The following is a 26,845-nucleotide window of genomic DNA, read 5'->3' as shown; positions in this document are numbered from 1 at the left end:
TGCAATTGCAGCTGTTTAATGCAGAAATTTTGGCGCCAGCTTCACTTGCGTTTGTAAACTCCATGGTTGCTCTTAATGGGCCGGCCCAATTTTAAGTTGGACCAAGTTAAAATTTCTGGCCCGTATTAAATTTTCCGTGAGTCCCGTGGGGTTCCGAAGACTCTAAATTGGGCCTCAAGTTTCACTCAGTAGGCTCTTAAACCCTACCAGTTTTTCGACTTCAACCTCTGAAAATCATCACTTGGTTCCTGAGTGCTTCTTCCCATTTTCATGCAGCAATGGCGATAGCAAATTCGAAGAAGTCCTCAAAGAACCCTGAGGATATTGATAGTCTGAAATCAGATGTCGCTTCTTTCGCTTCTTCGCTCGGCCTCTCGTCCTCTTTACCTTCATCTTCAGGTTTCAACGATGTTGATTTTCGCAAAAAAGGTCCCGTCAAACCAAATAAGCCATCAAAGAAGCCAGAACCAGCTGCAAAACCTAGTTCTGAAAATAACCATCAATCGAAAAACAAGTATTTAGGGAAAAGCAGTGGAGCTCCTCAGAAACCCAAGCCTAAGCCTTCTGTTCTATCACTGGAGGATGGTGATAAGAGGAAAGGTTTTAATAAGTATAAGAATCTCCCAAAGCTTCCATTGATGAAAGCGAGTGCTTTGGGTGTGTGGTATGTGGATGCGGCTGAGTTGGAAGCGAAAGTGATTGGCGATGGGAAAAAGATAGAAATAAAGAATGTAGAAGAGTGGAAAAGCCTTGCCGAGAAGAAAAGGGAGCTGGGTGAGAGGTTGATGGCACAGTATGTTCAGGACTATGAGTCGTCGAGAGGCCAAAGTGGCGACATCAAAATGTTGATTTCCACACAGAGGTCGGGTACTGCGGTTGACAAGGTGTCAGCGTTCTCAGTAATGGTGGGAGACAATCCAATTGCTAATTTGCGGTCACTTGATGCCCTTGTGGGTGAGTCAGCTCCTCATTTTCTCAAATCCATAGAAACCTCGGATCTTCCTTTCTTCTTGTGCTTTTTCTTGTTATAACTGGTTAATTCGGTTGAATATAACGCAATCCGAGACTTGCATGGCATGCCATGGAAGAGGCACCGTATGGGACGTGACATGACGTCACATGAATACGACAAGACCACGGAACATCAAACAATTGGATACAATTTATAGTGTCGCCTCATGTTTAGGTGTTGAGTGTTGGAATGGATTCGATAACAGAAGTATCCATATTTACTAGGTTATTTATTCTTGGGGCCAATTTGTCGCTGACTGACACCTTAGAAAGACGTGCACAAGGGACACGCTTCTCTTTAGAACTTTTTTTTCCCTGTTAAGTTACTGATAAGTTGGTGTGATTATTGCGTGCTCTTATTTTTATGTGTTATTTTTGCTCAATCTCAAACTCTTCCTTTCTACATTTTGCTGATTTGTGGCTTTGACATTAGTTTTTGAAACCGGCTTCTTGATCTCTTTAAATATCGGTGATCCTCTTAGTTGATGCGATATCTCGTTACTCAAACTGCACCTCAGTCTAATGCTGATGAAATGAATATAATCCTTTTCCTAGTGGCATTTCTCTAGAATTGTGTTTATAGAATGAAGTGTGGTGCACGTTGCGCTGAAACATTGATCAAGCAAGGCTGTTTAAGTTTACGTTAACATTGTTCATTTCATGATATTACTTCACCCAGAATGTTTTTGTTGCTACATTGGCTGAGTCTGTTTATTCTATGTAGTTGCAGTATAAATGTTGCTTTGTCTTTCTCATTTGCCCTTAGAGTTGAGCTTTTAATGGAATATGTTGGTTCATTTAGGAATGGTGACATCTAAGGTCGGAAAACGCCATGCATTGACTGGTTTTGAAGCACTACAAGAATTGTTCATCTCCAGGTTTGTATTTCCTCAGTTTCTAGCTTTCCTTGTCTACCCCTCTTTAACAATTGGCTACTCCGCATAGTTCAAAACTAAGTTTATAAGCTTGATTTCTATGCCTTTGATTGTGCCGCTTTAATTGCTCCTAATTTGTGTAATATTGAGTCACATACATCTCTAGGTCTCCATACGCTTTCTATCTTTCTGTGCAGCTTATTACCTGATCGTAAATTGAAGACTTTGATACAGCGGCCAATAAATCATGTTCCTGAAAATAAAGATGGTTACTCTCTTTTACTTTTCTGGTATTGGGAGGATTGTTTGAAGCAGAGGTATGTGTCAGTAATGCCTGATTATTGCTGTTGAATTACATTCTTTAATTTCTTAATTTCCTCCTATATTTCACTTCATTGACATCCACCAAGCTCTTTTGGAGTAATGCAATGAATAACTTCTGATGTCTCAGATACGAAAGATTTGTCATTGCGCTGGAAGAAGCATCCAGAGACATGTTACCTATACTTAAAAACAAAGCCTTAAAGGTTGATTTTCTGGTCATATCTTCACTTCTCTTTTGACAACGCTGTTTATATTTTTTGTGGCTTGATAAGTCACCGTCACTAGTAGCTTTGAATTTAAAACAAAATACATCAGAACAAAGGGTTGCTGATACATATTAACTCTCCAGGCTTGCAATTTTTTGTGTTCAATCTCGAGGAATTTTAAGATTATTATAGAAAATAAGCATATTTCTTTATCCCTTTTCTAATCTTCCTTTTCCTTATAATGCATGCTAGTGCGAATTGAAGACAATATTGGGATTTGTTTTTACATGTATTTTAGATATATCAAGAGTATATATCTTTTTAATTGCTTGGGTGGGGGTATCCCCCCCTTTTTTTTTGTTTTCTCGCTTACAGTCAATATACGTGCTATTGAGGAGCAAGTCAGAGCAGGAGCGCAGACTACTTTCTGCCCTTGTTAATAAAGTGAGTTAATATTTGATCTTTTCGCACTTGCTATACTACTATATGAGCTGAACAAGGTTTTTTCCTTGTCAATGTTGCTAGCCCGTGAGTGAACTTGCTGCATGTACTTACGATGTTGACAAAACCTACTGTTTTTTTCATGGTTGGGGATGCAATATCCGTTGGAATTACTTCAGCTTGGGGATCCGGATAACAAGGCAGCATCTAATGCTGACTTTCATTTGTCAAACCTAATGTCTGACCACCCAAATATGAAGGTATGGATATATGATAACGTATTTTGTCTTAATATATTTTTCAATAATGATGATGTGTATATTACATTTTGGAGTGTTGATATTATATGATTGGCCCTGACAGTTATTTGTTTGTGGATTATACTGATGTATCTGCTCTTTATCATTTGCACCGTGTCTTTCTCGTTCAGGGTGTGGTTATTGATGAGGTGGATTCTTTTCTCTTTCGCCCTCATTTGGGACCACGGGCTCAGTACCATGCAGTAAGTCCTAAACTTCTATTGCTAATGCATTTCTTATATCATTCAGTGCAGAATGAAGATTACAATCCCCATTATTTGCTCTAGTTCTGGCATGTTTTTGCTAGTTTATACGTTAGCATTTATGTTAGTACTATTCAGATCTGTATCAGATAAAACACAAATGCAGAATCTCTTAAATACTAATTTTCATGTTGATTGTGCTTAGGGCTCTCTTCTTGCACACTGCTCATAGCCAGCAAATACTCGGACATCATTTTTTTGAAGTTTCTTTGAATGTTAATTTTGTTGTAGAATAATAGTTTCTTTTGGAAGAGTATATACAATGGTCTTTTTAAAATTGCTCTTCTATGCCTGCAGAAGTGGAACTATAATTTTCATGACTCTGCAACCCTTTTCTGAGCATTGATTTTTGTACACATGACATGCTTTGACTGAAAAAATATAGCTGATTTTCCTCCTGTACATGTTCAGGTTAACTTCTTGAGCCAAATCCGTCTCACACGTAAAGGAGATGGGCCAAGAGTGGCAAAACGTTTAATAGATGTCTATTTTGCTCTATTTAAGGTATTGCATTATCTTGTGATTTTGCGGTTGTTCTGTGTGAATTAAGAAAGTTTTATATAAAGAAAAGTAGTATTCACAGTTTATGGTGTTCAGGTCTTGATTTCTGGAGCAACCAGCAATCAGAAGATTGATAAAAGCAAGAAGGCTAATTTTAAAGGTGAAAAGTCAAAAGATGCACCTGAATCACACACTGAATTGGATTCACGACTTCTATCAGCTCTCTTAACTGTAAGTATCAATGTGCTTATACTAACGAATTAACAGTTGTGACATTTTGGCTTTGGAAAAATACATGTAATCTGGGTTTACGTAAACATTGGTCTCACTTTACAGGGAGTAAATAGAGCATTCCCCTTTGTCTCTAGTGATGAAGCTGATGATATTATTGATGTTCAAACACCAGTACTCTTTCAGTTGGTAATTGGTTTGTTTGATGTCAACATAGACAAGTGGTATTCAATAGCTCACTGACTGAAGTTGCACAAGCAACTTTTATTACTTGATTTTTGTTCTTTGACGTTTGTGAAAACTCCAAACCTGCAGGTCCATTCAAAAAATTTTAATGTAGGACTTCAGGCACTGATGCTTCTTGATAAAATATCATCTAAGAATCAGATAGCCAGTGATCGATTTTACCGAGCTTTGTACTCCAAACTCTTGCTTCCTGCTGCCATGCATACGTCAAAGGCATGCAAAATTCAGTTTTTTCAGTTTACCTTTCTTCAAAAATGTTTTTGTTTTGACTTTCTGCTGCTCTTGGAAGTGTTTTCTCACATTGATTTTCAGGTGGAAATGTTTGTTGGACTTATTCTGAGAGCAATGAAGAGGGATGTGAACTTAAAGCGTGTAGCTGCATTTTCTAAACGCCTTTTGCAGGCAAGTAGTGAACTGAACTTTCATTGCCCTGTTTCTTCTGTAAGTTCGTTTCCATTAATGATGTACCTATTTCTTGAGCAGGTTGCGCTTCAGCAGCCGCCGCAGTATGCCTGTGCATGTCTTTTCCTTCTTTCTGAACTGCTTAAAGCAAGACCACCTTTATGGTAAGGTTAATTATTGAAGGTCTTAGTCTATGCCATAACTACTGCTTATTATTTTAGATTAGAATGTCCTTAAAACTATAGATTCTTTTCTTTGCATTGCAAGTCAAGCGCTGACAAATTTACTGTCAAATTAGGCATCTACTCATCTTCGATTGTTATACAGGAACCTCATGTTGCAGAACGAGTCTATCGATGAGGAGCTTGAACACTTTGAGGATGTTAAGGAAGAAACGGATGCTGAACCCAGCACTGCAGCAGATAAGCAAGATGATGTTGGACCTGTTCAGAAGGGAGATGATCACAATTCTGAGGATGAATCTTCAGAAAAGGAAGATGACCTTCCAAAATCTTCTGATTCTGAAGATGATTCGGATGATGCTTCAGAGGATGCTGATTTTTTGCTAGCAAGGAATGAAAAGGTTCCTGAGAATTTGAAATATGCATCTGATGATGAAGACCACCAATCACAGTTATCCGACAATAAGTCTTTGTTGCCTGGAGGTTACAATCCACGACACCGAGAGCCTTCTTATTGGTAATTTATTTTTTTGGTTATGATCAATCTCCATTCATCATCTCTCTATAGAATAGGTGGGGAAGAATGAATTAGTAGAGAACGACCAGGTATTGCGTTCTTCTTCCGTAAATTGACATGCCTAAGCTCAGTAACAAGAAAGAGAGAAAACCTCCTGACACTGGACAACAACACCCCCCCAAACCCAAAAAAAAAAAAAAAAACCAAAAAATACCAGGCGCACCAGAGGGTGCAATTGGAATGATATATTAGGTACAATTTCATATTTTGCTATTTATATATCCTTGTGTTTCACTTTCTGTCTTCGTCACTGTGTACATATTTCCTTCCATCTCACAGCAACGCAGACCGTGTTAGTTGGTGGGAGTTGATGGTTCTTGCTTCACATTCACACCCATCAGTAGCTACTATGGCCAGAACTCTTCTTTCCGGAGCCAACATTGTGTATAATGGAAACCCACTAAATGACCTATCACTGACAGCTTTCCTAGACAAATTCATGGAGAAGAAACCAAAACAGAGTACATGGCATGGTGGTTCTCAAATTGAACCTGCCAAACAGGTACAAGGATAATCAACTTTTTAGATTCTGATGTCAGCTATTTCTGGAGTTTAAGGCGTAATGGTCCTACCTTTGCACCTGATTGACATGATTTTGATTTTGCAGATGAGCATTAACGACCATTTGATTGGTCCAGAAATTCTGTCACTAGCTGAAGTAGATGTACCGCCCGAGGATCTTGTCTTCCACAAGTTCTACACAAACAAAATGAATTCTTCCAAGAAACCAAAGAAAAAGAAAAAGAAGACGGCTGATGAGGAGGCTGCTGAGGAGTTGTTTGATGTTGATGGTGGTGACGTAGATGGGGGTGATGAGAGTGATAACGAAGAGATTGAGAATCTTTTGGATAATGCCGATCAATCTTTGGATGCGGATGGTGAGTATGACTATGATGATTTGGATAAAATTGCCAATGACGACGATGAGGACTTGATTGGTGATGTTAGTGATGGTGAGATGGAAGCTCTCTCAGACGTGGCAGAGGAATTCTCTGACACCCCAATTGAAGGCAGTAATGGCAGTGAGGATGACAATGATATAGACGTTGGAGATGTTGATGATGATTCTGATGTTGACGAGGAGGATGTAGTTGACAAGAGAAAACGAAACGGAACAAGAAAAGTACAGCATCTCCTTTTGCAAGCTATGAAGCTTATGAGCATCTAATGGAGGATGATAACCAAAATGAAGAACCATCTTCCCAGAAGAAGCGCAAGTCAAAGAAAGAGGATGATAACGAGACTGAAGAACCGTCTTCCAAGAAGAAGCGCAAGTCTAAGAAAAAGAAAAGGTAGTAGCTTGGTGTTCACAGTGGCGACAGTTTCATATAGTTCAGCATGATTTGTATTCTTAAATTAGATAGCGTGTTACCCTGTATTAAAACTCCATACCCTGTAACTTCTTCCATTCTTTTTTCTGCTATTTTAGTCAAATGAATGGAAGAAACCCATTTTGCTGTTAGTGAGCGTGCAAACTAATTGCTTGTGATTTTGCACCCGCAAGTAACAAGAATAATCCCTTCGTCTCCGGCGGGGTTAATCGGTTGTGTAATGCATTCTTGTTGACTTGTTATCGAGAGAAACAAAATTTGGTGACTTAGTGAAATTTTTTGAACTTTTAATTGCGCTAAAGCCATATTATAGATATTTTAAAGAAAGGTCAAGATATTGATGGGAAATAAGAATTTATCCAATATTTTTCCCCAACTAGTTTTTTAAGAAATTTTTTTTTAAACACCAATTTAGCCTGTCTCTGATGTTCACTTTAACCTGTGTAAGAGAGTGGCTACCAAGATACCAACCTGATTTCTTTTATCCCCAGTTGAATCCTTAAAATTTTCACGAATATTTGATTTCTTTGCAGTATGTACTCCCAGTGAGGATCATTATTAAAATAGCCTATATTGGATTTTTGTTCTCAGCCAATTCTAAAAATTTCCAATCAACTTTGGCTTTTTTCACAACGGTACTTTTTTAAATGACCAAGGAAAATAAATCAAATCTTCCACCGATCTCCTTTCAATCCTTAATATTTGTCTGTAATCTACAAAAAAATCTCATAATTAAGGTCAAAACATTTAATTCTAAATATAAGAATTCAATTCATTTTATCTCTTATATTAATTTATTTTTTCAAACTAATTTTTATAATAATTATAGATATTTAATACTTAATAATAAAAATAATTTAAAAAATAATACTTATTTATTACAAATAACTAATTTATTTCTCTTGTTACTCACTTACTCTCCTCTACCAGCCCTACTACTCTCCTTTACTACTATCTAAAAACAGTTGGTGCTTCAAAATTTCTTGGATTCCCCACTAAAGACATTTTGCTACAGATCCTAAATTCCTCCTCTTCCCCGATCCTAATTATAGAGTTAATTTATTTAAGAAGATTAAGAAAATAAATCGAAGTTAATTATTTATAATAAATATATATTAAGTATGGCATGGTTTACTTCAGCGCCATAACTCCTGATACTCGAACATTAGCTCGAAACATTTTCTCTACCCCTTCTTACCCTGAAAAAACAGAGACACATTACGTCCTTAAACGGATAACCATGCGTTGTTAAACCGATAACCATCTTAGTTAGAATTACCAGAAAGATTATCTTTAAAAAATACATATTAGGTCTGATTAAGCACCGAAGGTAACATTATTGTATTGCAGTGAAAGTCATAAAGGATTCCCCAAACAGAAGTCAAATACGCGCTACCCGCAATTATCATACTGAACTTGGCACGGACGCTTGAATTTCTACTCAAGAAACATAGCATACGGCACATGCATAATCGCTCGTTCGTTTCAGAAAAAGACCATAATTTTACAACTTCGGTGATCCAGATTCATTTGCTATCCATGATAACAAAAGATGTCTTGCTTCATGGAAGCATTAGGATCACAATAACGAGGAAGAAAACTACAAATTTCCTAACAGAAACTACAGGCATAAATAGACATTGGCAACATAGTTTTCAACAAAATCCGTGGTACCCACCCAAACCAGACTAAACAAAAGACAGGCCTAAACAGTTACAGAAATCCAAAAGAATTTGGCCTCAGGCAATGGTCAACTTGAACTGTTTTGGATTTCTGAGGTGGAGGGTGCTTCTCAACAGTCACAGTTAGAACACCATTCTCGCATTTTGCATTGATGGATGCCACGTTGGCATTCTCCGGCAACCGGAACTTCCTCTGCAGCTTCTGCGGCGCCCTCCTCTCCAGTCTCAGGTATTTGCACCCCTCTTCTTCCCCATCTTCGCGTTTTCTCTTCCCATTGCTCCGAACCACCAGTGTCTTCTCATCTTCCACAGTCACCTGCAAAGATTACACTCATTAATTCCTCTCCACAATATAAGCCCTTCCATGTCTATACTTTTTGGTTCTCCTACCTTTACGTACCCCTGTCCTTGGCAGGTGTTATGTTCCATCATTTGACTCCAAACATCTTTTTAAAACCCACGAAGATGAGTCAACATGTTAGATGATACAAATGTTATCTTTTACATACTAACGTATCTGCATACAGCAACAATCAAATTGAAACCTAGAAAAGATTTTTGCTCCAATAGAGCTTAAATGCTTGATGAAGTCGACCTACATATATTAAATTATTAATTACCGGTAGGCCATAACAGAATAACTACATAACTATTACGTCTATAAGCATGATAAAAAACTGATGGTCGTTTAATCCCAGCTCCTATATCTTATTGGCCACAAGAAAGCACAAGCATCAACGGGTAAGATCGATTCTTTTTATTACCGAGAGAAAAGGACGCAATTTTTTTTTTTGGGGGGGGGGGGGGGAGGCGTTCAAAGAGAAAACGAATCTATAATAATCAACTCCTCTTCTTGCCCCTTTCTGAGCTCTGCAAGTACTTAGCTCTATACTCAACATCAACAGGGCCTTTGAACACCCTCCGCCCCAAGAAAGAAAGCAAGGAAAAAAGGAAACCAAGAAACAATGTCCCTATCTGCTGGGAACAAGGAAGTGAGTCATTGACTCAAGTCACTTACAAAACGAAGAAGAACAACTTTTTTTTTTTTTTTTGGGGGTGTGCGCGGGGAGGGAGGCAAACCCCAGCTTGACCAACCCACAAGCCTAATTAGGAACCATCCATATGCATTAAGATAATGTAACGCTTGTGCTATACAGTTCAAAAAAGTAGGTAGACCATAAATCAAATGTAGTATCCAGAAGTTGAGACACAAACGTTACTTGTTATAAGTCACGTAAGTGCAGTTTTCAAAATTGCCCCTAAAAAATCTTATTAATTATTCCTTCTATATGGCTAAATTTCTTTTTATTTTCAGATAAAATTAACAGCTTCACCACTAAAGCTTGTAAATACATTGTACTGCTTAAGGTGATACCTAATATTATGCAAAAGTTTGACTGAGATAGACAGCTAGGTAGGTAGTTACCTGAATGTCAGTTTTGGAGAGACCAGGGATGTCCATATAAAATACGTATTCTTTGGCAGTTTCCATAATATCTACTGGGATGTTAGAGACGCCTCTGTTTTCTTGAGAGTCGTGAGCTCGAGGTTGAAACATGAATTTTTCAATTGCTTCAGGAAGATTGAACAGACTGTTCAAATCTCCGTTGAAAGAATCCGCAATGCTGTTCATCATCATCCAATTACTCTGAAATCACCAAGCTGCCAATGGCAACATGTGAGCATAAACGATTGAAAATGAAAATGAAACAGGTTAACTTCTAAGGGAATATCAGATTTTGCTTACGATATCCATTTGAAAATACAAAACAATGTAAGTATCAAAATATTGTTAAGATATTAAGATGCAACTGACATCTTAAAGTTCAGCCCTGAAGTATACAGTCTTAAATACTATGGAAAATCACAATGAAATCCCAACAAAAGAAAATAATTATCAATAAGTTCCAATACCAAGCGAGAAATTGCTCCTTACTACTAACTTCTTTTGTCACTGAGATTTTTTCTATAATTATGTTACTTACTTTGAACTTTATTGGTATATTGCTTCTCCCTAAATGCTATAAAATTTTAAAAGGTTGGACTGTTGAAGCAGATATCAGATATTTAATCATTAAATTAATCACTCCAACAATCAAATACTTGAAAGCCGAAGCAAACCAGATATTAAGGATAAAATAACTTGAGGTCGTTCCTAAAAGGATAGTAATTCAAGATAACACGCAGAGAACATTCTCCGCATTGTTAGAAGAGTGCTTTGATGTGAAAACAAAAGGGCATTCACAATAATATGCTAACAAAATTCACCCTCAAAAAACGGGGAGAAAATGAGGTGAAAATTTTCCAGTCAACATAGTGAAGAAAAAACGCGTAGTGGGTAACAAACATCACACATAGAAGCGAGAAACCTCTCTTTTGACACACAACTTAAAACTGGGACAGAACAAAATGAAGAGCGGGTTTCCAAGAAACCTACCTAAAAATCTGGGAGTAGAGAGCGGAGGAAAAGTGATCAAAAGCGCAGGAATAAAACGAGAAGGTGCTTGAAAGAAGAATGTAGAGAGAGGAAATCAACTGTTCGGTACGCGAAAAAATCTGGGAACATATAAAAGGAGGAAGGAGGGAAAGTTCGAGAGGAATGGAGGGAGGGAAGGGGAATGATCTGGAAGAATGGCGATTCCACGCGGTAATCGGCCGTGGATTTGGTGGAAACCCGAGACTTCTTTCTCTCTACAACGTGTCAAAATCCCTCGCATTCTTTCTTAATCCTTAACTCGATTTAAATTTAGTAAGATGTTACAGGTTCTGGGTTCAACTGGTTCGTTAGCACATTGAAGGAAATGGAGTCCGTAATCTATCCCCGAGGCCCGTTAAGAACCAGAAAACAGGGTCATTTCCGTTAGCACGGGCTTTTCCAAGCCCTGGATAGTTCAAAGTCCCACGGGAGTGTATCCCATGCCTAGTATAAAAGAAATTAAAAAACAAAAAGTGGGACAGAATTTTAATTAGCTTAATATAAAAAATTGGGAAAGTGAAGCTATAAAATTTTGATTAAAAAGGGTAAGATAAAATATTAAGAAAAATTAGTTAAAAGTCTCACCTTTTCAATTTTAAATTAAACTCATTAAAAAAATTTCTTCTCACCCTCAATTCCCTCATGTTTTTTTTTGGCCAAGCAATTCCCTCCTGTTGACTCCCATTGATTGATACAGGAAAATATCTCTTGCTCATTGTTCCAGACCTAGTTATAACAAATTTGCATCTAGTGAAATTTATAAACGAGAAAATTAATTTTTTTAGTTTGTATGGCTTTGAATTAATTGTAATTTAAATTTTAAATTTTGATTTAATCCAATTCAATCCTTATAATTTTGACTTAATTGAACCTCAATTCTTAAATCTTAATCCACTAAAATTCAATCCATATAGTTTTAACTAATTAAAATTTTGATCCTTAGACTTTACGACATATATAATTTTATTTTCTAAAATTTAGAGACTAATTTCATTTCGTCTTTTTCTAGAAATTTGATGCACTTTTTCATATTTATCTTTAATTAATTATATGTTTTTCTCATCTCTTTTTCTAATTTCACATGCTCATTCCCTCTTACCAACCCCCCTCGTAAATAAATAACGGTGTGTTAAGAAAAAAGCTACTATATAAATATATATATATATATTTATATATATAACTCTAACCTTTCAATTTTCATGAATAGTAAGGTTAGTTGCTGCTTATGTGAGAAATCGAAGTAGTTGTTTGTAACCTTATAATATTTAGTATTGGAGGATGTGCATTGTTATCCTCGACGGAACCAAACTGCTGGTAAGTTACGCGCACAGACACAAAGATATATATATATATATATATATATATAGATTTGTTGTTAAATAATTCATAATTTAAAAACTGCATGCATATGCATCAACATAATTAAAAGCAGCGAGAGCTTTTGGCTTTACAAAATCCTGAATCCAAAGTACTACCTTGGGTTCTAATTATAAGAGCCAATTAACTAATTTGACGAGATTAAAGAAATAAGTTGAATTAGTTATTTGTCCTAAATAGGTGTTGTCTTTTCTAAAATATCACTGCTAATCAAGTATATTGATTAGAACTATCATTGTTAGAAGAATTATTTTGAAAAAAATATACTCCTCCGGTCCTTAATATAAGACCTATTTAACTAATTTGATTAGATTAATTAAGTTAGGTAAGTTAGTTAATTATAAGAAAAGTGACATATTTTTCGTAAAACACCATAATCATCTTTTTTAATACCCCCTCTCCTTCTTCTACTTGATTATGGTTGAGGGAGTATCCATAGAGGTAATTTAGAGAAAACTAATAAATATGAAAAAGGGGTCTTATATTTAGGACCAAAACCAACACAAGAATTGGGTCCTATATTAAGGACCGGAGGAGTATATATAAATATGAGAGACAGAGTGGATTGGGGTCTTATATTTAGGAATAAAAAAAATCAAACATGGTCTTATATTAAGAACCAGAGGAAGTATGTGTTTGATTTTGTGTCTACTTACCCATCATCAACACACCATTTATATTTTCCCCCATTTTCACGTCACATGGTTTATAAGGAGAAAATCCAAATTGGATCTCTAAAATTTTAAATTTTTAATGTTGTTTTCAATGTGGCACATGATGGACCAACCCCCTCAAATTAATCTTGTCTGGGTTACCTACCTAATTTCCTTATACTTGTATATAAACGTGTCCCTATGATCACTTAAGAGACGTCCTGCAAATCTTGTTCTACATATTTATGGGAGCATTATTGTTTTTATATGAGACAAAACATGTTCTTTTTTAAAGTCCAATTAATTGTTTATGAATATGTTCAATTTTGTTCAAAGCATCATACAATCATGTATGCAAGTTTGTGTGAGATTGCTGCATGTGATATACTAGAAGCGAGATTTTATAATTAGGATCGGAGGTAGTGTATCACACATACTCTTTGATTTTTATTTTAAGAGCATTCACCATGTTTTATAATATAACATGTTTTATTTAAAGTATTAAATTTTTCTGTCCTAATATTTCTAACTAACTATAAAACTCCCTCTAATTAATAACGTTGATCGAGAGCCATTTTAATATTTACAAGAAAAACAAAATCTAATTTTCACTAATTGTATTAATTTATGTAAAAGTGTTGTTAGGCCGCCTATAATAAGATAATAATTAATAATCTGTTAATTTTTATTTTGAACTTAATAAATTCACGGTATAATTCACATTTTAATAAAATTAAAAATACAATAAAGGAATTATTTAATTTCTATGATAGAGATGTTACTGTCTATTAGGCAGGGAACAGAAAAGGCAGAAACTTTGCATCTTAACCACAAAACAAGATTCTGTTCTCATTAAGACTTTTTATTTTCAAAATGTATGCAGTCATATATATTCTTAAATTAAGCATCAATAACTCTGTTTTGGCCACGTGGATCCTAGATTTTTTTTAAAAAAAATTAATGTTTTAACATAATTCATATCAAGTTCGAGCACTTGATTTTTTCCTCAAAATTGAAAAAGCACCCCATTAATTATGAGACAGTGTAGTGTTAAAAAAAGTCATGATAGTGAATTAGCCCACAAAAAGGTTGGGAAATGAAAGATGGGAGGACCACCTGTAATACACTAATTCTGCCACCAAAGAGAGACAATAAATGGAGGAGGTTCGTGAGAATCCATGAATTGATTGACGAAACGGGAAATGGAAAGAAACCAGGGGATCACTAGCTGGCTTTGTTTGATGCAGTTTTTGGATGCTAGCTTGTGTGGAATTTAAAGCACTTAAGAAAAACAATTTACTGTTTTTTTTTTTTTGGTTTGGAATGTTACAAGTAATAACAGGAGTTTTTTATGATTAAACAAATACTGCTGTCCTTAATATATGATTTTATTTGACTTTTATTTTAGTCCTAAATATAAAATCCTAATTCACTTTGTTTCTAATATTTATGCATTTTTTTAAAGATGGTCCTTCTCACAATGGTAGTTCTAACTAATACACTTGATTAGCAATGACATTTTAGGAAAGACAACACCTATCTATGACAAATAACTAACTTAATTTCTTTCCTCAATCTTCTCAAATTACTCAATTAGCTTTTATAATCAGGATCGAAGGTAGTACTTGGGTATTCAACTTAACTAACTAGGGGTCTGTTTTCTGCTCTTTATATCTCAAGGAAGAATAATTCTTACCATGTTTGGATGAGAAGAAAAATAGGTAAGAAGGATTACTATGAAGAAAAATTTTCAAAAAATAGTTTAAAAAAACGTACTATTTTAGGAAGTTTTCCCATCTAATATTCTTTATTCCCTAATAATATAAAAAATTACACTTGACTTAGCTATTGGTTTAGAATAGCTTATAAATAATTTTTTCTAATTATGATTTACACAATACAAGTTAAGTATGTGAGAAAAGTTCTGTCTCGATTTACATGAAACTTACTTATAAGTATTTATTTAAGCCAACATAAACAAGCACAGAAAATAAAGCACGATAAGTATGGGCATATAATTTTTTTTCTTAAAAAAAAATGCTGTGTGCGTTCAGTATATTCTTGCGTATTACACGCTCGTATTAGACTATTATTCATTAATTTGGGAGCAGAACTAAAATGGAAGTAAAGTTTGTTTCTTTGTGATAAGCATTTGGTTCAACTGATAAGTAAGCATGTTTGAATCATATTCTTAAGGTGAAAACCTTAAAATGTGATTCAAATTTCGCTGTCAAATTGAGAATTTGGTCGATAGATTATTGTTTGGGAGAATACTAAAAAAATATTTTTAAATTTTAAAATTTTAAATCAGTCTTATTTACTATATTTTAATAATAATTAATGACATTTGAAAACCAAGTAAGAAAAATGTAACAAAAATTTTTTGTAGTCATTTCTTGATTTCAGATTTTAAAATTTTAAAAGTATTTTTTAAAGATTTTTTCTTATTATTTTATCTATAAACATTTTTGTAATGTGCACGCTTTTGAGGTGCGAGGCTAATTCCACGGCTCACTCTTACATAATAGCGTCCTTTTAGAGGGAAAAATATTCTACAAGCGCCAGGATGGTTCAGGAGCAAAGAAGCACAAGCAGCCAAACATCACAACAGATCCCATGTTTTTATGGTATTCTTATTATCATAGAAAATTATTATAAAGTCTTAAAAAATTGTAATTATTGAAAAGGCTCATCAACAAATAAGCAGACTTATCGCATGTTGAAACTTTTTGAGAAAGTTACTATGAGCCCTCAGAAAATAAAAAATAAGATAACTATTACTCCTCCGGTATTTAATATAGGACCTAATTCTTGAGTTGGTTTTGGTCCTAAATATAAGACCCATTTCTCATATTTATTAATTTTCTTTAAATTACCCTATGGATACTTTCTTAACCATAATCAAATAGAAGAGAAAGAGGGGGTATTAAGAAAGATGATTATAGTGTTTTGGGAAAAATGCATCACTTTTTTATAATTAACTAACTTACTTAACTTCCTAATTTAATCAAATTAGTAAAATGGGTCTTATATTAAGAACCGGAGTAACAAGTTTTAATAATAATTAAGCAGATAAATTTACTATTATTCCATACTTTTATGCCTATCATTATAAGCTACTCGATTTTTTGAATTTTATCGTGAATATATTCTTTCAATCAGACCTTATTATAATTCTTTCTAAGTTTTTTCAAGCGATTATATTTTTATTATTATTTGGTACTCCTCCGATCCTTAATATAGGATCCAATTACTGAGTTGATTTTGGTCCTAAATATAAAACCCATTTCTCATATTTATCAATTTTTTCTAAATTACCTCTATGGATACTCTATCAACCATAATCAAATAGAAGATAGAGAGGGGTATTAAGAAAGATGATTATGGTATTTTAGGAAAAACATGTCACAATTTTTATAATTAACTAACTTATCTAACTTTCTTAATCTAATCAAATTAGCTAAATGAGTCTTATATTAAGGATCGGAGGAGTAATATTTTTTTGCCAATTATTATTATTTGGCAATAGACACGATGATCCCATCTTTGGCCAAACAGTATCCTTAGCTGTGTCTCTCTCTAAATCTGTGGGCCATGCACGTGCTTTGCCCCACCCCCCTGGCCTCCTTCCCTAATCCCTATATATCCCCACCTTCTTTCTCACTACCTTCACCATCAAATTCTCTCTGATCTCTGCTCACCCCTCTCTCTTTCTCTCTCAAGTCTCCATGGCCATAGTTGGAAAGCTAACCAAGCTCAAGTCTGCCATCAAGAGGTGGCCTTCTCTCACCAAGCTCAGCCGCTCCAACTCCTGCGTCTCTGCCGCCCCCCGCGACGTCGCTCATCAACACTCCTCATCATCATGACAACAAGCTGGACCTCCACCCCGTCTACGTCGGGCAATCCCGGCGCCGCTACCTCATCCCCTCCGACGTCGTGGACCACCCGTGGTTTCAGGAGCTGGTGGATAGGTCTGCCTCCGCCGACGACGGCGTCGTGGTGGCGTGCGAAGTGGTTTTGTTCGAGCACCTGCTGTGGATGCTTGAAAGCACGGAGACTCTGCAGGGATCCATGGACGAGCTTGTGCAGTTCTACAATTGCTCAAACTGATCCGACTGACTCTTTAATTTCAATTCATTATTTGAAGAAATGAAGCTTACTATTAGATCCAGGTAGGAGAAGGAGAGTCTTGTGGGTGGCTTCTCTGGTTGGGAATTCATTAGTTTAATTGCTACTTGTTATGGCTGCAACTGCAAGCAAACTGATTTCTGATGAGTCCAAGCAATTGTAATTATGATCATTATTAATGAAATTGTTGAAATTTAGTACATTAACTAGGAGCCTTTCCTACTTGTACTCTTCCTTCACTTGCCAACTCTCTGCAAGCTTTACCTTTTTTTTTTTTTAAATAAAAAAATGCATATCCTAACACCTAAGAATTTGAAATTACAAGTTGGTCAAATTCGTAATTTTTTATTTATATAAGAGAGTTTCGTATCACTGGATTTTAATATTATTAACTACAACTTTATTTTATCAAACTGAGTGAGTTTTATATCGCATCTTTGATCCTTGCGCTTTACTAATTTGCTCTCAAGGCCGTTCAAATTTGGATCATTACGGAATTTAATTAAAAAAAATACTTAAAATAAATCTTTAATATTGATATGTTTAAAAATTAATTAAAAAAGAGATATGCAAACATAAAACAAACCATTTTAATAAATAGTACATACATGTTCTGCCTCTATTTTTAAAAAAACGGAGGTTTAACGGTAATTTTAATCGTTATTAAATAGGTTTATTATTTTTAAATCAGTCGACGGTTATTAAAATTTGTCAGCGTCCTTAAAAACCAGCAGAAACAAACAAAAATGCAAATTTGATGCTCCTCTTATTCTCCAGCTCACTAGCAAGTAGCAACCCTACCAGGTATCTTTTATACTAATGAAACTATATATATATATATATATATATAATATCGTTGATTTGGATGTGATATTCCAATTATATATCTTTAATTGCTGGTAAAAAAAAATTACATATCTTTAATTTTGCTTCCATTTCTGCTGTTCTTCCATTATATTATTTGTTACTGCTTGTGATCGCTTTTTGGCAATGATTACTATAAAAAGATTTGTGCTAATTAATAATAGGATTTTGAAGTAGTCAAACAATGCTACTGTTGAACCATGTTCTTAATTACAATAGTCAAGGAATCTGAGAAAAGGACCGGTTACAGTCTTGCAGTTAAATAAAAATAAAACTTTTGAAACGCAAATGTGCACATGAGGGGAATCATGAAGTGTGGAGAAGAACGAGAAAATTTTTAATGAATTGAGAAAGAAGGAAACAACAGAAGCGAGTAAATTAAGAATGCTTTTTGATGCAAACAACTAACGAAAACCTATGCCGAAATCACAGGATCCATCCAGCCAAGCGTTTTTGGTCTGCCTTTTGAGAAAAAGCTGGAATGGGATTTTGATGCTTTCTATATCACACTTTTTGTCTGTTTGCTTCCTAGTTAATTTAGTTTATACATATGGGGATGCGTTGAACTTAAATAATTAAAAAAAAGGACAATTATGTAATCCTTAATTATAGTTTAATTAATCAAGTAAGGAAATTGCCTGCCAAAAAATCATCGTCGTACAAGTTTGGCTGTCTAATAGCGTAGACGCGGTTGACACAAGACTATGAGCTGGGCATATATCTGCAGCTCCATGTATTACTCCTCTAATTCTAAATGTAAAATTTATGCACAAGTATAAAAGTTTATATTTAGGATCGGAAAAGTAATTATATATTACGACTCATGTCCATCAGATTCTTGCAAATTGCTAGCTAGGTATATATTTCTTGATCATCCGATCTAAATGGGGGAAATATATTGTGTGGCCAAATATTTTTATTTCAATGGTAATGGGCGAGTAAGAGAAGAGGGTCTCTTATCTTCATATATCCTTCCTTCTGCAGATGTAGACAGGTTTGGCTGTGTAGATCGGTTCAGTGCTGGTTGTTTTTGCCATCAATTTCTGGGGGCTTCGCCCACAGTCTTTTTTTTTTTTTTAATTCGGTTTAAATAATAACATTTTTTTCTAAACATAAGTATCATCATAACAGAAGTAATCATGTTCAAGATATATAAGATATTAAATGTGGACACATCTTTTAACCTAAATTAAAATATTAATTTGCTACATTATAAGGGATTGGTTATTTTTACGAAATCCAACCCATTAGTTAAATAAAAACATTTTGATTTATCATGCCCAGGTTTTTATATTTGTACAGATTCATATAACCATTCGCAGATTATGCAACGGACACATGAAGAAACATTATACTCTCATGATCTTTAATATAAAACTCATTTTGTAAGATAGGTATATTTTCATAAGAATGAGAACAAAAGCTTAACTTGTATAGCACATAAAAATATGTTTAAAAAGTCAAAAAAAGAAATGATTTTGTACATGAGAAATATTTTATTATTTGATGGCTGAATTGTACGCTGCCGCCCTTGGTGAGACCACTAAGTGCAAAATCCAAGCTGTTTCCAGGAAGTAAACAGATTTAAGGGATAAGATATAGAAACTTTATGTGTGTGTGTGTTTTTTTTTTTCCTTTGACAAAAAAAAATGTGGCTTTTTTTCTTGAATAGGACTTGCAATTTTGATTTTTTTCATTACCGATGCGGGGAACTTCCGTGTCTTTCAGTCATATATAACGCCTTTTTGGATGATTGTATCCAAAGGAATCCTCACCTTATTATTCCAACCAATTTTCTTTTGGTCGGTACCATCTCATCTTCATGTTCATATCTACTACTTTTGATTTTTAATATAAAGACTAGATAATAAATTTATAAATATTAAAAAAAATTAATTTAGCTATTTATGGTAAGTGACTGTTATATTTTTAAAATATCATTGTTAATCATTTGTATTAGAATGAAAATTATTTAACATGTGCAATTATTATTAATATTGACTACTTTAAAAAAAATGAATAAATATAAAAAAACAAAATGAGTTATGATCTTATAGTTAGGACCAAATTGAATCTCTAATTAGTTTTTATATTTAGGAGTAGAGGTGGTGTCATGAAATGATTTTAATTAAGTCAATTAACCCTTTAATCATTTCAATTTGAATGCGCCAGCTAATAACTGTGCTGTTTTTTACTAATTGTGATGTTCATCATTGTTTTTATTTTATGAAAGTAAGTGAACTATTTTTCTTTTCTTCTCTTTCTGTGTGTTCTGTTCGATAGGTAAGATTGCATTTTCTAACATGATTTAAGGTGAGCCGCACAGCACCGTTCGTGACAAATTTATAGTTCATGATATTCTAGTCAAATTTATATATAAAAAAAACTTAAAGGAGGCGTTTTCAAGTCCTTTTAATAAGGCACCATATGGATTATTGATTGTAATTCTTCTCCTTTACCCCTTTCAATGTTGATATAAGAAAGCGTAAAAAAAAAATTTTTTAAATTTTTTTAATATGGCTAAATTGATGGATTCAATAAATATTAAAATTTTCTTTTGTTCTGATAAAAAAATTCTAAAAGCGATTAATAAAAAAAATTGAAAGATGTATTAATTAATTTGAATTTACTCATCTGATCCTAAATATAAAACCTATTTTATAGTGTAATTTATACTATAAAATAGATTTTATATTTAAAAAATAAGCTTTATATTTAGGATCTGAGAAATATATTTTTAAGAAGACACTCGTTCACCTGATAAATTGAGCTGAATCTCAGGAATGACATTTTAAGGGCCCAAAGGGCTTTTAGCCCAAGTCTCTTTGAGATCATGGTTTGGACTAGGATATCCTCAAAGATGAATAGACTTTTACCCATCGGGGCCCATCTAGTAAAAAATAATAATCGTAAATATATGAACCAGCTTGGTGTAGTGGTGGGTAGCCTTATCGCAAAAATCATTTAGAACCAGGGTTAAGCCGAATGAATCGGTTCATGTTTTTCTTACTCTGCTAAAGTTAAGAAAAACTTCATATAGTACTAATTTAGGAATTTCATTAAAAATATTGCCTCTAAGTTAGTAATTATATACCTTGATTTAGAATTTTTACTCTAATAATAATACTACCTCCGGTCCTAATTATAAAAGCCAGTTAACTAATTTGAAGAGATTAAGGAAATAAGTTGAATTAGTTATTTGTCCTAAATGGGTATTGTCTTTCCTAAAATATCCTTGCTAATCAAGTGTATTGACTAAAATTATTAGAAAGGCTACTTTAGAAAAAAATATATAAATATGAGAGACAAAGTGGATTGAAATCTTATATTTAGAACCAAAATAAAAATCAAATAGGGTCTTATATTAAGAATCGGAGGTAGTATTTTTTCCCCTCAATGGGTATACTAAGCGCCCTAGCGCGCCAAAGCACCCAAATGAAGCCCGCCAAAATATGCGGCCCAATCTTCATTTCATTTCTCGTGTACGACGCCATCTAAGCCTGCTAGATTCCTTCACCGTTCTCCGTCACTGACGGCAGCCGTTGATCCTCTCTGCTCCACCGCTGATTGTCGTTGTGACTATCACGTTGGCGACAAGGAGGAGTTGTAACTGGGCTAGGTGTTTCTTTTTTCCATTTTACTCTAGTTCTTCCTGGAATTGCTTATTCTATATCCGTTTTTATGGGGATCAGATATTGAATTGGAAATTCGTGGTTTTTGCCGTTTCTTTTGTTGTAGTTCAAGCACTATAAAGTTTTGTAAGAGAGGTTATTTTTAGTTTTCAATTTGCATTCTCTTCTTCAATTATCATTTCTGTCATTTTTCTTTTGTGATTGGATTTGTTGTAGTATGTCCACTGGTACCGCGTAGATTAATGTTTTAATTTCATCCCAAACAGAATTAGTGCTGAACCTGATACTGAAGAGGAACTTCGAGTGTGGGAGACATGTCAAAATTGCGAACACTGGTGCAAGCTTCTCTAAATGCTACAAAGAAGGGTATCCTACAGAATCAATGCCTTATTTGCATTGCTGACCAAAGCTTTGCAACTTTCATAGCTAACCCTTGGCTCTTTCCTCTATTTCCCCTCTCGTGTGGCCAAAAGCTCATTTCTCTGATTACTGCGTCTGGCTTGGCATTTCAATTGAAAAAAAAAAAAAAAAGAGTTTGGATGCTTTTGCGTAGGGTTTGCTAAAAGTTTATATGATGATTTCGATTTCGGCTGACTCTGTCTCTTTTGTGGTTGGGATCTTTCGGGCAACATGGAAAACAGCCTTTACATGGAATGTTGAGGATTTAATGCCTCCAGCAGAAAGATACATATTCAATTTCAATTCGAAGGAGGAGTTGAAGAAATGGCATCTATACTCTGATTCTGAATATGGAGGTATGCAACTCTATTTTATGACTGCACCACTGAATGCAATCCTGAGACTGACATTAATGATAGCGAAGGCTTGTGTACCTTTGCGTGTCTGTATTGAGGAAATGGCATTTATACTCTGATTCTGAACATGGAGATATGTAGCTCGTTTATGACTGCACCACTGTATGGAATTCTGAGAGTAATAATATGAAGGCTTGTGTTAGGCTGCAAATTAGATTTTAATCTTTATTTCAGAATTCTGAAAGCAGGTCTTGACAGTAATTACTTATGAAATAGCTGTGAGAATCGTATTAGCTAAGGATGAAAATTGAACTAGAGATTATTTTTGTGAAATAAAAAGTATAGGCAGAATTGAAAGGTTTATTGTGGATGATTGTCCAACCAGTCTGCCTAAATGCAATGGTTCTGGATATGATCTTATAAATATTTGGTGAATTGAACAAAATCCTTTGAAGAACCTCTCATCATGATGAGATGGTTCTGGATTTGAATAATATACAATGGTTCCTTCATGTCTGTTATGCAACAGTTATCAATTCATGTTCAATTTCTATCCAGGTTTGTCCTCGGCATCATTAGAGATAACTGAATCAGAGAATGGACCAAGTGGTAAGTCCAACTTAGTTTTACCCGAGACTGCTCCTGCATATTATATCCATTACCTTCATGTGATAAAACCATGCCTGAATGTGATTGGCAACAGTTTTCAAGACAGAAGCCTTATCCTTTGAAACTAGACTAACCGTATCGTGTACTTTAATAGACAGTGTGTGACTTAAGACACAATAATGTCATGGTTGCACGGTGTTGGCCCCCGATCAATTGGCATCTATGCACTTGCATGATTGTATCACTTGCTCTTTTATAACGCTTCCTGTTAGGTCAATGGGAAATAGTTTTTGTATACAATAAACTATGCCTCAGACTGTGGTTCAAGGTTCCATTAGAATATTTTATGACATTTGTGCTGATAAATTATGTAGCATTTGCTAGATTTTTGAGACTTCTACTTTGTTTGGTGAATTTTTTTTTCCTTCCCCCCCCCCCCCAAACCTTTTTTGTGTTTTTTGACATGTCGTTAAAGACTGACTTTTGTATCCGTATAATATCTGATATCTTCTGATAGGGGTCTTCTCGGGAAATCTTTCTTTGGATGTGTCTGAGGATTCAAAATGGAATATAATGAGAAGTGGCTTCTGTGGAATGCGATCAAAAAAGGTGGTTGCTTCTTTTCTACACTTAAAAAAAAAAAAAGAAGTCTTCTCAGGATTTAGAGCTGCAAATAACTAAATCTTCTTCTTTCCTTGATCTGTTAACTGCCAACGGAAGAACTCTCTGCTAATGGGTAGAGTTGATTCAATATGAATGTTGAATTTTGCTTCTTTAAATAAAAATAATCATTAGTAGCTGGGTTTTGCTTACTACATGAACAGTATTAGCATCATTCTTTAGGTTTGTTGAATATGGTAGTGTTTTCGCTGTCTCGCTGACTTGCTTCCCCGTGGTCTCCTTTATATTCATTCTACTCAATATCATGTGACCTCTTTTGACAATTATTTGCATCTTTGCAGTTTGGTGGCTGCATAGATTTGGATTCATATGACACTATTGCGATGAAACTGAAAGGAGATGGAAGATGCTATATATCTACTGTGAGTACCATTTTTTCTCTCAAAGTCAAGAATTAGCAAAATTCAGAGGCTTTAAATTCTAAGTACCTTTCCAAGTCCCAAGTGCTTTAACTTGTCTTATTTTGGTGCAGATCTACACAGAAAATTGGGTAAACTCACCTGGACAGCAGGAAGATAATTCATGGCAAGCTTTTGTTTTTGTGCCCAAAGACAACTGGTATATTGCAAAAGTAAGGCCCTTTTCCCCCTAGTGCATACAAAACCAGATGCCAATTCCTCATATATATCACGTTGCTAAAATAAATCGCCTTTTTGTAAAAGCAGCCTTTTACACACTTGAAATTGTTAATTGGTGAGTAAATCAGGATTTGGAAGCCCTGATCTAAACTGTTTGAAACAAACAAAACGTAACTTTTAGATGGCTTTTTTTAAAAAAAAATATTTCTTTTATTTTCCACTTGTGACGTTATGTCCCCAGCAACTTAGGCTCATCCTGGGTACTGAAATACTGTAGCGGGCGCATGTCTTTGGGATTCTTTTGGTAAGTGAATTTCGACAATTTCGATATTTGCTTAGCGTTTTCATTGACTTATCAGATCCCTCTTGCTCGATATTTGCCTACTTGGAGGGGGAATGTTATAGATGTGGAGATGGAAATGAACCCATCTCGGATTCTTGGAATGTCTCTGTCTGTGAATGCTGAGGGTGGCGTCCCAGGTGCTAAATCTGGACCAGGTGATTTCAAAGTTGAACTTGATTGGATCAAGGCCTTGAGAACTCAATAAAATCAGGCAAAGGATTCAGCGAAGTATTGGTCACACGCCATGATGATTTTCCCAAGTAGCTGAAGAATTTTGATACTGTTGTGTAATAATACTGTATCACAATATTCCAGGAAGGGAGGAACATTTCATTAGTTATCCCTGTATCGAAGAATTTTGCAATTCATGGCTGGGGTTCTGTAGCATAATGTGAAGAAGACTAACACCTTTCACTATATTTTTTCTCTAGTCATAAAGAGAGCTTCCTGGTTCCTATTTATTCTTCCAGATGGGAGATCTGTGGTTCATGTGTGACGATCTAACATTGAATTCACAATTCACATTTTGTAAATGCTCTTATCCCAAGGATCATGAAAAGCTTTTAAAATGGCAAGACCGAAGGCAGTATTTGAATTTGTTGGCTTGTTGCATATGGTTATGCTTTACTAGAAGGATCAGAAATTGGTTTAAATCTTAAACACAGGCCAACTAATCTGGCTTGGTACGCTACGTGACAAGGACATTATGAGAAAGAGCGCGGTGTTTCCAAGACTTTCTCTTAATCTATAAGAATTAGTTTGACTTTTAATTTAGTTCTAAATATAAGATCTAATTTATTTTGTGTTTCATATTTATCTCTTTTTTTTTCAAACTGATCTTGTTTACATTCCATTAACTATAATTAAATACTACCACTACAATTCAAAGGGATATTACATGTAAAAAAATTCTACTTTCTCTGCCCTTCTCGCTTCTCTACTAATTTAATAATTAATAATCTAACGGTTGGCAAAAATAATAATCAATAACCACCTTTCATCTGTTCCGGTCGGGTGAGATGGTTGGAAGTGTTTTTTTTTTTTTTTTGCCAAGTGGAATTGATTTATATTAATCACGCTGTGAAATATATTCTGAAACAGAATATATAATAAATCAAAGCAGGACAAGTGACAGAATAAACATACACCCTCACCTGCATCAGCACGCATACATATATTCACAATGCTATGAAATAACCATACATTGGGCGAGCTTTTGATCAGGTATTGTATTTTTTAAAATTTTATATAAGGTATTTTTGGAACATCAAGTGATATTTATTATTATTAACTAATTTAACTAAACTTCTTAATCTTTTCAAATTAGTCAACTATATCTTCTACTACCTCTGGTCCTAGATATAAAAATTAGTTGACTAATTTGAGGATATTAAGAAATGAGTTAAGTTAGTTATTTGTAATAATTAGGTGTTGTCTTTTCCTAAAATATCCTTACTAATCAAGTGTGTTGTCTAGAAACTACCATTACTAGAAGGACTACCTTGAGAAAAAAAAACATAAATATTATATATAAAGTGGATTGAGGTCTTATATTTAGGACCAAAATAAAAATCAAATAAGGTCTTATATTAAGTACTGGTAGGATTAAGTACCGAATATAATATGTTTGTATGTGTGGGCCCGCACATCAAATAAAGTTTCACTTAGAATGTGGGACATATTTGCATAATCTTACATGATATATTGTCTTCAAGGATTACAATTTACAAAGGAACAAGGAAATCTTCTTTCGTATTTATCATCATTTTAATGAAGAAACACGCATTACACGTCATATTTGGAGGAGACAAGATGCGTGGAAGGCGTCAATTCATTGAGGTGAAGCCAAAGAGAAGGATTGCAGAATCAGTAGCACTTCTTTGCTTTGTTGTTATTCACTTTATGGGGCGACGATGCGCATGTATCAAAACTAAAATTATCCAAACAATTTTCTTACAAAATTGTTAAAGTTATTTTTTATATTTTATTGTCACCATTATATTCCTTGAATTTGTAGGAAAAAAAATCATGTTATAGTAAAGTCCAAAAACTGCATAAAAGAATTCTAGGGACTTCATTCGAATTTTAGATTTAAGGGATGTTTGGATAGAAACTAAACCATAATTTCAGAAATGTTTTTACGGTTTACGAAGTAAATACGTAAAGGAATTAGTCTTA

The 26,845-nt window shown here is 34.5% G+C and overlaps 3 protein-coding genes and 1 pseudogene across 7 annotated transcripts; 3 read left to right on the top strand and 1 right to left on the bottom strand.

Annotated features, from left to right (window-relative positions):
• The first annotated feature begins 220 nt into the window (after positions 1-220).
• On the top strand, positions 221-7,164 carry LOC114711862 (CCAAT/enhancer-binding protein zeta). Its single transcript, XM_028896289.1, is given in 17 exon segments — positions 221-954; positions 1,814-1,889; positions 2,084-2,203; positions 2,338-2,413; positions 2,792-2,860; positions 3,037-3,117; positions 3,288-3,359; positions 3,831-3,923; positions 4,017-4,151; positions 4,257-4,340; positions 4,467-4,610; positions 4,710-4,799; positions 4,881-4,963; positions 5,127-5,498; positions 5,838-6,060; positions 6,166-6,639; positions 6,642-7,164. Coding segments are annotated over 17 exon segments (3,081 nt in total). The 5' UTR covers positions 221-278; the 3' UTR covers positions 6,855-7,164.
• On the top strand, positions 2,779-25,236 carry LOC114711863 (probable complex I intermediate-associated protein 30). 4 transcript variants are annotated; one of them, XM_028896293.1, is made up of 9 exons: positions 2,779-2,790; positions 19,672-19,679; positions 21,971-22,067; positions 22,343-22,456; positions 23,015-23,065; positions 23,583-23,674; positions 24,028-24,108; positions 24,219-24,317; positions 24,684-25,236. In XM_028896293.1, the coding sequence occupies exons 3-9, from the start codon at positions 22,016-22,018 to the stop codon at positions 24,870-24,872; spliced, it is 678 nt and encodes a 225-aa protein (XP_028752126.1). In that variant the 5' UTR covers positions 2,779-2,790; positions 19,672-19,679; positions 21,971-22,015; the 3' UTR covers positions 24,873-25,236. The 4 variants fall into 4 exon arrangements, with proteins under 4 accessions (XP_028752126.1, XP_028752123.1, XP_028752125.1 ...); XM_028896290.1 differs by lacking the exons at positions 2,779-2,790; positions 19,672-19,679 and adding an exon at positions 21,525-21,688 and having other exon boundaries at positions 21,968-22,067; XM_028896292.1 differs by lacking the exons at positions 2,779-2,790; positions 19,672-19,679 and adding an exon at positions 21,716-21,827 and having other exon boundaries at positions 21,968-22,067.
• On the bottom strand, positions 8,375-11,128 carry LOC114711864 (17.4 kDa class III heat shock protein). Of its 2 annotated transcripts, XM_028896296.1 has the most exons (4): positions 11,009-11,128; positions 9,998-10,233; positions 8,597-8,887; positions 8,375-8,552 (listed from the first exon to the last, which is right to left on the bottom strand). In XM_028896296.1, the coding sequence occupies exons 2-3, from the start codon at positions 10,208-10,210 to the stop codon at positions 8,603-8,605; spliced, it is 498 nt and encodes a 165-aa protein (XP_028752129.1). In that variant the 5' UTR covers positions 10,211-10,233; positions 11,009-11,128; the 3' UTR covers positions 8,375-8,552; positions 8,597-8,602. The 2 variants fall into 2 exon arrangements, with proteins under 2 accessions (XP_028752129.1, XP_028752128.1); XM_028896295.1 differs by having other exon boundaries at positions 8,375-8,887.
• On the top strand, positions 16,786-17,397 carry LOC114711865 (auxin-responsive protein SAUR78-like; annotated as a pseudogene).
• Positions 25,237-26,845: the final 1,609 nt, after the last annotated feature.

The sequence above is a fragment of the Neltuma alba genome, unplaced genomic scaffold (assembly GCF_004799145.2).
Source record: "Neltuma alba isolate B1F8T4 unplaced genomic scaffold, ASM479914v2 tig00011322_pilon, whole genome shotgun sequence".
Classification (NCBI taxonomy): domain Eukaryota; kingdom Viridiplantae; phylum Streptophyta; class Magnoliopsida; order Fabales; family Fabaceae; genus Neltuma; species Neltuma alba.
This window is presented reverse-complemented; position numbering and strand designations above follow the sequence as displayed.

Bases quoted from the DNA above. Each gene is read 5' to 3' on its own strand.
- LOC114711863 (XM_028896293.1), top strand. From the start codon at position 22,016: ATGTCAAAATTGCGAACACTGGTGCAAGCTTCTCTAAATGCTACAAAG. The intron at 23,066-23,582 runs GTAAGTCCAACT...ATCTTCTGATAG, and splicing joins ATCAGAGAATGGACCAAGTG to GGGTCTTCTCGGGAAATCTT. The intron at 23,675-24,027 runs GTGGTTGCTTCT...GCATCTTTGCAG, and splicing joins GTGGAATGCGATCAAAAAAG to TTTGGTGGCTGCATAGATTT.
- LOC114711864 (XM_028896295.1), bottom strand. From the start codon at position 10,210: ATGATGATGAACAGCATTGCGGATTCTTTCAACGGAGATTTGAACAGT. The intron at 8,888-9,997 runs GTAACTACCTAC...TAATCTTTGCAG, and splicing joins TCTCCAAAACTGACATTCAG to GTGACTGTGGAAGATGAGAA.